At 40.5% G+C, this 13,203-nt stretch overlaps 1 protein-coding gene across 1 annotated transcript in view; it reads left to right on the forward strand.

The window, feature by feature from the left end:
- slc35a3b (solute carrier family 35 member A3b) overlaps nucleotides 1–11,993 on the forward strand; it is a 22,247-nt gene extending 10,254 nt beyond the window's left edge. Inside the window, exons 6-8 of the mRNA XM_037681290.1 lie at nucleotides 7,288–7,406; nucleotides 11,685–11,818; nucleotides 11,903–11,993. Of these exons, the coding sequence (XP_037537218.1) occupies nucleotides 7,288–7,406; nucleotides 11,685–11,818; nucleotides 11,903–11,993 (344 nt within the window). The remainder of the gene's footprint in view (nucleotides 1–7,287; nucleotides 7,407–11,684; nucleotides 11,819–11,902) is intronic.
- Nucleotides 11,994–13,203: the final 1,210 nt, after the last annotated feature.

Here is a 13,203-nt window from a genome sequence, read left to right on the forward strand (position 1 = left end):
CATCCATCCATCCATCCATCCATCCATCCATCCATCCATCCATCCATAAAAGTAAATTGGACTGTCTTTTCAACATTTTGATTGCTGTCTTTTTGACCTATTAGTGCCGTTGTTTTGATACATGATTAATGTGAATAACACACATCAAACATTTCTCTCTTTGTATTTATTTTTTTTTTTTTTACTGTAAGCTTTTTTATTTATTATGTCTGAATTGTAAGCGTGAGTTCTGACACAAAAGCAGTTGTGCACGCTGTAGAGCTGTCTGGAAACGCTCCTGTGCATAAATTGCGCTGTCTGCAGGGCGCTGCTGAAGGTGTTCGATGAAGACACTTCATCCCCGCGGGACATGCTGTCCATGTCTCTGCTGGGCAGGAACATGTGTGCGAGCTGGTGCGCGTAGTGCGTCCAGAACAGCCACTCCATAACTGGGTCCACTGGGCCAAGGGTAACGTCAACTCTCGATGTACTTTTAATAAGTAATCAAAATAAAAATGCATAATGACTTTGGACATTTCGGGGCAGGGATTTGAGTTGCCGGATCCAAGCAAACAGTTGCTGAAACGCACCCGGTTAAAATGAGAGAGTTCCCGGATCTTGTTCCGGCAGGATCCGGCTCAGATAAAGCACTGGTTCCACAAGAGGTAACTGAAAGCTCTGCCTCCCATTCTGCTTTGTGGAAACTTTAGGAACAGCAAGTACACCTGCAGTCTGAGATATCCTGATGCATGCTCAAAAATCCAGGTAGAAAAATCTAAAAAAAGTTAAGTCAGTTCCTCTGTACGTTCAAAAACAAACAAACAAAAAATTGTAGAAGCATTTCGTCTTTCATCTGAAAGACTTCTTCAGCCCGAGGAGCTGTATTCAGCTCAGTCTTATAAATAGCACCCTCTCATAGTGGATCAACCAGTTTGTTGTTGGCATTCAAAACTAGCTGTTCACAAGATCAAGGACACTTTTGGAAACTCTAGGAACCACAAGTAAACCTGCAGTCTGAGAGCCAAGTGCTCTGTTAGGAAAATATGGAACAATAAGATCTGTAATATAGGATGGAGCTAAGTTGTTGAGAGCTTTGTAGGTAAGAAGTAAGCTTTTGAATTCAATTCTGAATTTGACAGGGAGCCAATGGAGAAAAGCTAAAACTGGAGAAATATGATCTCTCCCATCTACTCTCATTAAAACTCTGGCACCAGCATAATTTACGTATCGGATTTTTCCAATCCAACCTGCAGAGATTTCCGATCCATGATGCATGTTTGCTTCAAACTATGGAATGTATTTCCAGAGTAATAAGACCCGCCTCACATTCAGGAAATCTATTTCATAGTTTGCAGCCAGCTACAACGTGAGGGCTGAGCAGTAGCACTGTGGCTAACAGCTAACCAACTTTTCATCGAAACATGTCCGCTGTGTGAAAGTATTTTACACTAGAAACACCACAAAGCAAGACATCCATCCATTATCTTCTGCTTATTCTGAAGTCGGGTCGCAGGGGCAGCAGCTTGAGCAGGGAGGCCCAGACATCTCTTTTCACAGCAGCAACGTGCAATGTCTGCAGAGCTATAGCACCACATTAAACCGTGGTAAAGTTAGTTTTACATTGGACATTTGAGCTCCATGGCTTCAGCGGGGAGCTACTCTTGCTCAACCTGAAACAGGCAATCTCATGAAGTCATCACTGCTTATAGTTCTGCGGTTCAGCAGAGATGGAACTTCACACCCCTAGTAGAGTCACCCAAGGCAGACAGGTCCTAGGTGAGGGACCAGACAAAGTGCAGCCCAAACACCCCTGTGATGAGAAAAATAAATGGACTTGATGTTCCCTCGCCCTCATCTATGGTCATGGGCTTTGGGTTGTGACCGAAAGAACGAGATCTTGGATACAAGCGGCCAAAATGAGTTTTCTCTGCAGGGTGTCTAGGCTCTCCCTTAGAGATAGGGTGAGAAGCTCGATCATCCGGGAGGGATTCGGAGTAGAGCCGCTGCTTCTCCACGTCGAGAGAAGCCAGTTGAGATGGCTTGGGCATCTGGTTAGGATTCCTCCTGGATGCCTCCCTGGTGAGGTGTTCTGGACACGTCCCACCGGGAGGAGACCCAGAGGAAGACCCAGGACACGCTGGAGGGACTGTGTTTCTCGGCTGGCCTGGTACTGCCTCGGACTTCCCCCGAAGGAGCTGGACCAAGTGGCTGGGGAGAAGGAAGTCTGGGCCTCCCTACTTAGGCTGCTACTCCCGCGACCCGATCCCGGATAAGCAGAAGAAAATGGATTGATGGATGGATGTTCATCTTACTCATTTTTGGAGTCCACTCCATTCAAAATGGCCACTACAACTTTTGTCAACACAACAATTACTATCTGTCAATTTTACAGAGACAGAACTGAAACTTAAACGTGGTAATTACGAGACATTCCCAACAGATCATGTGAGAGAGTTCAATATCGAATGAGATCACACGACTTCATTCACAAGGTTTGAGCAAAACAGCTAAAAATCTTGCATGAATGGCAGGATATGCTGTCCTTGAAAGAATTAAAAGGTTTACATATTTTGTCAATGGATTTTTCAGCTGCTATAGATATATTTGGGGTAGTATTAGTTTTTTCCAGTAGTTGTTTGCTTAAATCACACAGTCATTTCCAGGTGGTGTGTATATATATATATATGTCATCAACTTGTCTTACCATCCTACAAATTCTGTGAGATCCCTCTACTGTAGCCGAATCTCTAGATTCAAACTCTGTCGCTATTAGGTGCATCTAAAAATACAAACTGGCTTTTCAAGTTCAGCACCCCGATGAGAGTCCCTGTTACTAACAGTTCGTATCATTTTCTCTTTACAGTTGAATTGTTGTGTGTGAACTATGCAAGAACAATAAGAAGAGAAGATGTGGGGGAGTAGTGGGGGTGAGGGTGAGACGTGACATGTAGACTCAGATTATTATTATTTTTTTTTTGGAAACCTTTCAGCCAAATAAACTTCCAGTAACAACTGAAGCTGTCAGCCATGCTTGCATCTAAAGCAAATGAAACCCTTGGTGATGTCATGCATTACAACATTTGGAATATTGTTACCTCACAGACAATAGCAGCTTAAAGGGACATTTTGGTCATTTCATGTTACTTTTATTTGTTTGTTTATTTTTATGGATAATTTATGAACAATCAATATTGTACCTAAACTTTATTGTCCAAAATGTCACAGCTGTTCATACAGTTTTTATTTTATATACCCGTACACCTCCATCAGTTTTCCAGTGCCTACATGATTATATACTGTACGTGGAACAATGTCGTTAGTTGTGAATAGTAACAGCAGCAGCCAGCTGTAGCACTTCCGGCACAGCTGGAGCTGTAATATTTCCTAATTATTTTAGCAAAATACCTTTTTAATCCAAAATTAACTGTAGCGTTAGAAGGCTAGGCTGTGATTTTTAAAGTGATTATCTGTGAATAGCCACCAATAATGTATCACCTATAACATCAGTCGCTGAAGGCAGAGCACTATAATTTTTTATTAAAAAAACAAAAGAATAAACATGTGTAAATAATGTTGTGAAACCACCAAGTTTTCACTTTTTGCTCACAGTGGGCACACCAGCATATGGGCTCTGGCACAAGCCCAGAACTAAACAAAGGACTTGTAATCCTACTTTTTAATTAATGTATGGATATTATGTGCTCCTAAATTTTGTGATATCACTCAAAGTTTTACTCTGTTCAATTCAATTCAGTTCAATTCAGTTTATTTATATAGCGCCAAATCACAACAGAAGTTGTCTCAGGGCACTGAACAAAAACATTCATATACACAAAAATCCACTTAGTAAAAGTTCTCTATCTAAGTAAACCAGCATATGCATTGAATCTTCACTTTGTCACAGTCTCGCATCCTGAGCAAACACAAAGGCAACAGTGAAAAGGAAAAACTCCCTTTTAACAGGAAGAAACTTCCAGCAGAACCAGGTTCAGGACGAGTGGTCATCTGCTTTGACCAGCTGAGTTTGAGAGGACATGAAGGAGAGACGAACAACGACAGAATGGCAGGTCCAGGTGAACTATCTATTCAAGGAAAGACAAAAACACATGTTAAATCGAAATAATTACAAATACAAACGGGTAGACCAGAGTAAGTAAAGACAGCAGCAGAGTAAAGAAATGGGGTCAGGGTGTCCTCCAGAAGTCTAAGCCTATAGCAGCATAACTATGGGATAGCTCAGGAAACCCAAGCCAACCCTAACTATAGGATTTATCATAAAGGAAAGTCTTAAGTCCTGTCTTAAAACTGGACAACGTGTCAGCCTCACATACAGAAACTGGAAGTTGGTTCCACAAGAGAGGAGCCTGATAACTGAAAGATCTTGGAAACTCTAGGAACCACAAGTAAGCCTACACTCAGAGAGCAAAATGCTCTGTTAGGAAAATATGGAACAATAATATCTGTAATATAAGATGGAGCTAGGTTGTTGAGAGCTTTGTAGGTTAGAAGTAAGATTTTGAATTCAATCCTGTTCAATGTGATTCATAGTAAGAAAAATGTTACAGCACAGTTTATCGTCCGTCTCTCCACAACTGAATGCTGTTTGACTAGAAAGCTAGTAGCTTAACTGAACTGAACCAACTCAAAGCTAAGGAAGAAGGTGTATAATGTAACAATTATTTTAAATAGTAACTATTAAGTTTGTAACCAAGAAAGTAAAAGTAGAATCAATCAACACTAGAAGCCTCTGTCTTACTGGGAGTGATGACACAGTCCAAGTCAAAAAAAAAAATATGAAAGAGATTCTCAATGAAAAAACAAGTGAACGAATGGTACACGGATCCACTGAGCAGGCACCTTTGCTGCTGTGAAAGACACTAGCTAATATTAAACTTCTATTTGCGTTACACCTTTTGTTTAGTTTGTCACTGTTTTTTCAACTGAATAACATGCTTGTTGCACGTTTATATATCTGTGTGCTGACCCGTCATAAACTATGTAAATCCTGGTGCTGAGAGGCTACTGGACGTATCGGTCTGCTGAGTAGAAATGTACCATTTGTGAATGATCCAATTGTTTTAATGGCTCTTTAAAAGAAACGATGTAACCACAGTCAACTGAGAGACGTTTCTTCTTTAGTTTTTTCCTCCTCGTAATTTCCTCGTGTTTTCTTCCTCAAATGCAGACACACACGCTCTGCCTTTGATTTTCCACTGATGAGATAAAGAACAGGCACATGGGAGGAGTCTAGCAGTTATGTGGGGAACATGCACTCAAAAGGGGAGGGGGGGGTTGCACACTTGACAGATAGCAACGTATGACCATTACGTCGTACACCACTTGCAGCCTACTGATGTCACTACCACTCAAAGTTAAAGGGCTCTTAAAAAAATACAGATCTACAAGATCAGTCTTCCTTCAAAGAGCCACTTACCTCTTCTCTACCGCTGCGAGTTGAGCAAACATTGGACTGAGTAGATGTGTTGATCAGCCGGACTGATACAGTCAGCAGCATCGGCAAAACAGGATTTACACACTCTAGATATTTAGCAGACATCTATTTGTGTAGCAACATAGATGTTGTTTGATTGAGAAAACGGCAACAACTAAACAGTGTCGTATGTATGCTGGTTTTCAATAAAGTTTATTTATAAAATTTAAAAAAACAAACTGATAAATTGACCTTCGTTTAACTGGTCATTAGCCTAGCCTGGATGACGACGTAATTTTCTCCAGACTTCATGACTGATGTCACATCGGATATGGTCCTGGCTATTAATAACAATTTAACACATCACTTTAAAATGACCAAACTGTCCCTTAAAACTTTATAAAAGGGTGTTTGCATGAACTTCTTTCACATTGTTGTGATTAGCTATTTTAAAAATGCAAGATCCACTGTAGAAGTGGATCCATGTGGATCAGATTGGAAAGCTAGTAATGGCTTGTCTGAGCAAACCCAGTTCTAAAGCAGATTTTTCTGTCCTTTCGTCTCAAAAATGTCATCAATTCCATGTTTAAACTCTTCTACTGCTGTCAAGTTCACCCCGTAATTTCAGCAGAAATATAAAATTCCTATGAACTCAAATTGAATAATAATAATACGTTTTATTTATAGGCATCTTTCTGAGGAGCGGTGGCGCAGAGGTTAGCGAAGGCGAGCCTGTGATCAGACAGTGGCCGGTTTGATCCCCCGGACCGACAACTTCAAAATGTGGGTGGGAAAGGTGAAACACTCACACCTGCCTCCACCCTCATTTGCCCCACTCTGGGCCCTTGAGCAAGGCCCTTAACCCCCACCATCTGCACCTTGGGTGCCGTACAGAGCAGCGCTCTGCTCCACTCAGACAGAGGGCTGTGGTAGCTCGGTGGTCTGTGGTTGTATCAGGAATGGTGTCCAACTTAAAAGTAGCTCACTGTGGTGACACCTGAGGACTGGAGCAGCTGAAAGAATAAATAAATTACTTATTTACTTATAGGCATCTTTCAAGACTCCCAAAGTCACCTGCGGGGGTGTCCAACTCACTTACAAAAGGGGGCCAAAATTAAAATGTTTCTCAAACTAAGGGCCAGTTTCAAAATCTAAATTAACTCAAGTTAGATACCCAACATCTTTTCTTGGTTGCAGGTTCCTCAAAAAGAGTTTGATTGGTCTCATTTTACGTTCTTTCTTGCACTTTTGACATGATAATCAAAGATTACTGAAAAAATTAAAGTGATAAAAGTATTTTACGTTTAAAATATCATCTTGGGGGACAGGTAAGATGTTAACAAGGGCCACATTTGGCCCCCGAGCCTTGAGTTTGACACGTGCCTTACAGAGATCATAACTAAAACACAAACTAGAACAGCGAGCTGCTGCTGCACTATTTGCTCTTGTAAAGATCCTCGGAACATAATGATGTTCTGAGAAATTGATGACTGTGTAAAGGTTTTAAAAAAAAAAAAAACATTCATATGAACCGCTACAACATTTTTGCAACTTGGGTTGTTTGAAAACAGCAGCAGCATACTTCGGTCTTGGCTGTGTTCAGGTTAGCCATTAGGTCATCAGTTTTCTCAGAATCACACTCTATTCTCCAAACAGAGGTTGTTTAAAATTTGAGCGTGCGTGTGCGTGTGCATGTGTTCTCTATATCTGTGGGCAGTGCATTCAGGCAGTGCAACATTTTGGCACTTGGAGCAACGTTTCAGCATAGACGACTAAAGTCGACAAAGTTTCAGTCACGTTTCTGTGAGCAGTGAAATAATATGTCCAGCTGAATCATTTCTAACCTCTCTGCTGTCTTGTTTTTTATTCTCTTGCAGGTCTGTTTAGCTTTGTTTTTGGATTTTTAGGAATGATGGTGTACGATGGCCAGAGTATAAGAAAGTCGGGGATGTTTCAGGGCTTTAATATCATCACCTGTGCAGTTGTTGTCCTGCAGGTTTGTTCACTTTGATTATTCTGAGTTTTGGATCATTTTTTACAGCTCCAACATCAGACAAAGCTGGAATGCTGCAGTAAACGAAATAGAAAATGCACAATTCTTACATTTACTTTGACTTTTACTTGATCCAGACAGCTCAAATATTTATGTATTTGTGGTTTTGTCCTGCCTGCCATGCCGTTTTCTGTTGCATGTCAGATCTGCAACACAAATTTAAATCAAGGTGGAACAGTAAAGATGTGACTACTTTGCAATTTTGCTGTTCCCTCTTTCATCGCTCGTGCTGCTCTGGCAGTGTGCACACTGACCGATGAAGTGCCGGCTGCTGTTTTGTCCCGTTCTTCCTGCAGTCACATCTCAAACGGTGCAACAGTGCAGTCATTATTGTCCCATTTTATATTTCTAAATTTTCCCCGCATTGTCTAGTGAGAACGAGTTAAAAGGATAGGCCAGCAATTTTGAAGTGGTTTTGTGGAGAACTAATATCTTACCTGTTGTAGATAGCTCTTAAAACAGTCTTGGTTTGGAGAAATGGTTTAATTCTGACAGGACTGATGAGCTAACAGCTAATTTGAATACAGTAGTCCCTCGTATAGTAGTACAAGTAGTAAGTAGTAGCTTATTTTAGAGTGTGTGTGTATACATATATATATATATATATATATATATATATATATATATATATATATATTATAGTGAATATACTAAAGGTGTTTGAAACCCTTCCCACACTCTTGCAATATTCTAAACAATGTTTCTAAACTCTAAACACTCTAAAAGAGTGTTCTCGACCACGCCCACTTCTCTGCTCTGCACGGAGAACAGCTGATCAGCTGCAGCAGGAAGTTTATCCTGCAGTGTGGGCTGCACAAATGTGCAGCAGGCGCTAAATAATTTTAAATAATTTATTTTAAATAAATTTTCATGCCGATCGTGCAGCTCATCAATCAGCAAATTGTGTGTCACGTCCAATCTTATTTTGAAAAACCGCGATAGAGCGAGTCCACGAAAAATGAACCGTGAAGTAGTGAGTGACTACTGTATATCGAAGACTCCATGAACAATTTATTGGAAATGTTATAGATTTTTTGATGTTGATTGTGAAAAAGTTACTACAACATTGTGATGACAATCACTATTGTATGGAAGCCCATTTCCGCCATGAAAGAAAAAATAAAATCCCCACAGAAAGTCATAATTTTGAGTTTTAAAGTAATAATTATGAGAATAAAAGTCATAATTATGAGTTTTAAAGTCGTAACTGTGAAAATAAGTCATAATTTTGAGTTTTAAAGTCATATTTATGAGAATAAATTTATAATAATAAGTTTTAAAGTCATAATTTTGACTTTTAAAGTATAATTATGACTTTAAAACTCACTTATGACTTCCTGTTGGGCTTTTATTTCATAACGGAATTGGGCTTCGATACTAAATGCTATATAAAGTGGTGATGAAAAGATGTATACATACAGGTCCTTCTCAAAAAATTAGCATATTGTGATAAAGGTCATTATTTTCCATAATGTAATGATAAAAATGAAACTTTCATATATTTCAGATTCATTGCACACCAACTGAAATATTTCAGGTCTTTAATTGTTTTAATACTGATGATTATGGCATACAGCTCATGAAAACCCAAAATGCCTGTCCCAAAAAATTAGCATATTTCATCCCACCAATGGAAGACAAGTGTTTTTAATACAAAAAACGCCAACCTTCAAATAATCATGTTCAGTTATGCACTCAATACTTGGTCGGGAATCCTTTTGCATGAATGACTGCTTCAATGCGGCGTGGCATGGAGGCAATCAGCCTGTGGCACTGCTGAGGTGTTATGGAGGCCCAGGATGCTTCGATAGCGGCCTTAAGCTCATCCAGAGTGTTGGGTCTTGCGTCTCTCAACTTTCTCTTCACAATATCCCACAGGTTCTCTATGGGGTTCAGGTCAGGAGAGTTGGCAGGCCAATTGAGCACAGTAATACCATGGTCAGTAAACCATTTACCAGTGGTTTTGGCACTGTGAGCAGGTGCCAGGTCGTGCTGAAAAATGAGATCTTCATCTCCATAAAGATTTTCAGCAGATGGAAGCATGAAGTGCTCCAAAATCTCTGATAGCTGCATTGACCCTGCCCTTGATAAAACACAGTGGACCAACACTAGCAGCTGACATGGCACCCCAGACCATCACTGACTGTGGGTGCTTCACACTGGACTTCTGGCATTTTGGCATTTCCTTCTCCCCAGTCTTCCTCCAGACTCTGGCAATGACAAGCAAGATTTGCTTTCATCCGAAAAAAGTACTTTGGACCACTGAGCAACAGCCCAGTGCTGCTTCTCTGTAGCCCAGGTCAGGCTCTTCTGCTGCTGTTTCTGGTTCAAAAGTGGCTTGACCTGGGGAATGTGGCACCTGTAGTCCATTTCCTGCACACGCCTGTGCACGGTGGCTCTGGATGTTTCTACTCCAGACTCAGTCCACTGCTTCCGCAGGTTCCCCAAGGTCTGGAATCGGCTCTTCTCCACAATCCTCCTCAGGGTCCGGTCACCTCTTCTCGTTGTGCAGCGTTTTCTGCCACACTTTTCCCTTCCCACAGACTTCCCACTGAGGTGCCTTGATACAGCACTCTGGGAACAGCCTATTCGTTCAGCAATTTCTTTCTGTGTCTTACCCTCTTGCTTGAGGGTGTCAATGATGGCCTTCTGGACAGCAGTCAGGTCGGCAGTCTTACCCATGATTGTGGTTTTGAGTAATGAACAAGGCTGGGAGTTTTTAAAAGCCTCAGGAATCTTTTACAGGTGTTTAGAGTTACGTCGTTGATTCAGATGGTTAGGTTAATAGCTTGTTTAGAGAACCTTTTCATGATATGCTAATTTTTTGGGACAGGCATTTTGGGTTTTCATGAGCTGTATGCCATAATCATCAGTATTAAAACAATTAAAGATCTGAAATATTTCAGTTGGTATGCAATGAATCTGAAATATATGACAGTTTCATTTTTATCATTACATTATGGAAAATAATGACCTTTATCACAATATGATAATTTTTTGAGAAGGACCTGTACATGCCTTTATTTAAAAGGACTGACAAAGGCAGAGGGACATACAATGAATGAATGAATCCATGTGCTATGCAGGAAAACTGCCTGTCTATGACAGGACGTTGCATCCTTGTAGAGTCACGGTGTCTGGCAAGAGACAAACATCAAAATTAAATTTGAAAAGTCGAAATTATAACTTTTATTCTCATAATTATGACTTTAAAACTTGAAATTATGACTTCCTGTTGGGCTTTTATTTTTTCTTTCATTATGGAAATGGGCTTCCATAGAAATGGGCTTCCATACTGTTTAGACGAGACCACATAAAACTTTGAATCTGTTGTGATTTCCATGCTAGTTCACTAGCTGGTGTGGTGATTTGTGTGAGCTGCATGAACAGGACTTTGCTACTGTTGTTCATCGACTCACGCAGAAAATTGACAATTGCATTGTCATTTTAAAACAGAAAAAATCATTGATGTCCCTTTTAATTATGTGGTCTTGAAGGCAACAAATGATATTTTAATATTTCAGTTTGTTTTGACTTTTTTTTTTACATATCTGCATTCATCCATCCATTATTTTTACCTGCGTTTTCCATTTTTTCTGGTCATGCCATGTCCAGTAGTCATTGTGCTAGAGGTGGGAGACACCCTGGACAGGTCTCCAGTCATCACAGAGATGGAGACAAATGAGACAAACAACCATTCACTTTCTCTCTCACACCTAGGAACAATTTAGAGTTACCAATCAGCCTAACATGCATGTTTTTGGTCTGTGGGAGGAAACCGGAGTACCTGGAGAAAACCCACATATGCACGGAGAGAACATATAAACTCTATCCAGAAAGGTCCCCGACCAGGATTTGAACCAGCGACCTGCTCGCTGAGAGGTGGCATCTCTACCATCTGCGCCACCGTGCTTCCTTTTTTTATGTATTCCCTTCTTAAAATGTGTTTAAGCCTTTAAATAAAGAAATGGTTATTAAATATAACAGAACAGTTTTATATTGTTAGCGATGAAAGAAAAGTTGACATACGGTAAATGTGTGGGTCACTGCTTTTTCAATATGCTTGCATTTGTTTTGTTTATTTTTCTGCACTCATCTTTCTTTTAAGGATTAGGGTTGCATATTTATTAAGTTAAAATTAAACTAATGCATGTAATTTTTTGTCAGTAATTTATTTATTGTGCTTTGAGTGCTTTTAATCCTCGTGATGTCTGTCTGCAGGCTGTGGGCGGGCTGGTCGTCGCCGTGGTCATTAAATATGCAGACAACATTCTCAAAGGGTTTGCCACCTCACTGTCGATCATCATGTCCACGCTCATTTCCTATTTTCTCCTGAACGACTTCAACCCCACAGGGTAATCTTGTAAACGCAAAATGAGCTGAATATTTGGTTGCTTTATGAGTTTATCCTTGTAAATTTGTTCCTGCTTCTTCCTCAGGATGTTTTTTTGGGGGGCCGTGCTGGTGATTGCTGCTACGTTTCTTTACAGCTACGAGCGAAAACCTGCCAGCAGTGCCATCAAAGTGTAGTCGGGGAGATGGGTGGGCTGTGCTGCTGACGGAGGGGAGATGGCAGCCACCCCGCAAAGACAGAGCAGGACTCTGTGAGCTGCGATGACTTCGGCATGTGGGACTTATAAATGCAGGATGTCTAGAAACAACTTGACTACAGAAGTGACTACTGAAAAAAAATGCTGCTTTTCATAAAAGATAAAAGGAACTATTTCAACATGCATTTCTTTGGTAAGGTTAAACTTACAGAAAACTCAATGGAGCCAAACTGCCCTGCCAGCACACAGCGGAGCAGTAAAAGTGTATGCACATTTTGAAAGAACTGAAGGGCAGTCATGCTGGCAGCATGCAAAGGCAGATGCCATTTTCCTCTCATTTCAGTGTTTACCTGTGCTTTAAAGTGATATGTAAAATAGGAAATGGTATATTAACAAAACAGGAAGGAACGCCAATGGTTGAGATGATGTCTGAGAGATTAGAGCGAGCAAAGACTTCATCTAGTGGTGGAGGGAAGAACTACCGTGCAGTGAAAATGAGGAGTTACCTCTGCCCAAAGATGCTGAATGCTCTTTTTATCCCAGATAAGACAAATCTCAAAGGAAAGGAACGTTGCTGCTTTTATTTTATTTTTTTGACTGCTCACTGTTTACTTATTTATGTTACAAGCTCTTGTTCAACCATTATTTAAATTTAAAATAAAGCTATTTACGTTTGAGTTGATTAAAATGGATTTTGGGCTCTGCTTTGATCCTGTCTTTCATCCACACACACACACACACTTTGATGTATCTGTGTGTGTGTGTGTACTCTTGTTCTATCACAAAGATCCAGGCACACCCATGAATATTTTGCACATTTTTTTCAGCTCCAGTTGCAGTGCACTCTGGAAAACCAAACCAGTCTCTATAGCAACAGATGGCTGAGCGAGTTGAGGTGCTGTGACAGACGCATTGAATTAACATGGCCTGTTTCAACCCCTGAGCTTTTATAAATATGGTAGTCACAGTCGCCTTTATTCAACAACCCCCGGACGATCAAAAGCAGAATAAAGGTGAATTTATAATGGATTCAACGGTTTGCATAGTTATGATTTTCAGGGAAGACTTGGGAATTTGTGTGTGCGCGCATGGGTGTGTTCAATGAGGTGGAGAGCGTACAGGAAGGTGAGACGTGAACCTGGAGAGAGGCACAGATGGAGGATGAGTCACGTGACTTTGTGGAACCAAAA

Source organism: Nematolebias whitei, chromosome 9 (assembly GCF_014905685.2).
Source record: "Nematolebias whitei isolate Nwh7 chromosome 9, NemWhi1, whole genome shotgun sequence".
Taxonomy (NCBI): domain Eukaryota; kingdom Metazoa; phylum Chordata; class Actinopteri; order Cyprinodontiformes; family Rivulidae; genus Nematolebias; species Nematolebias whitei.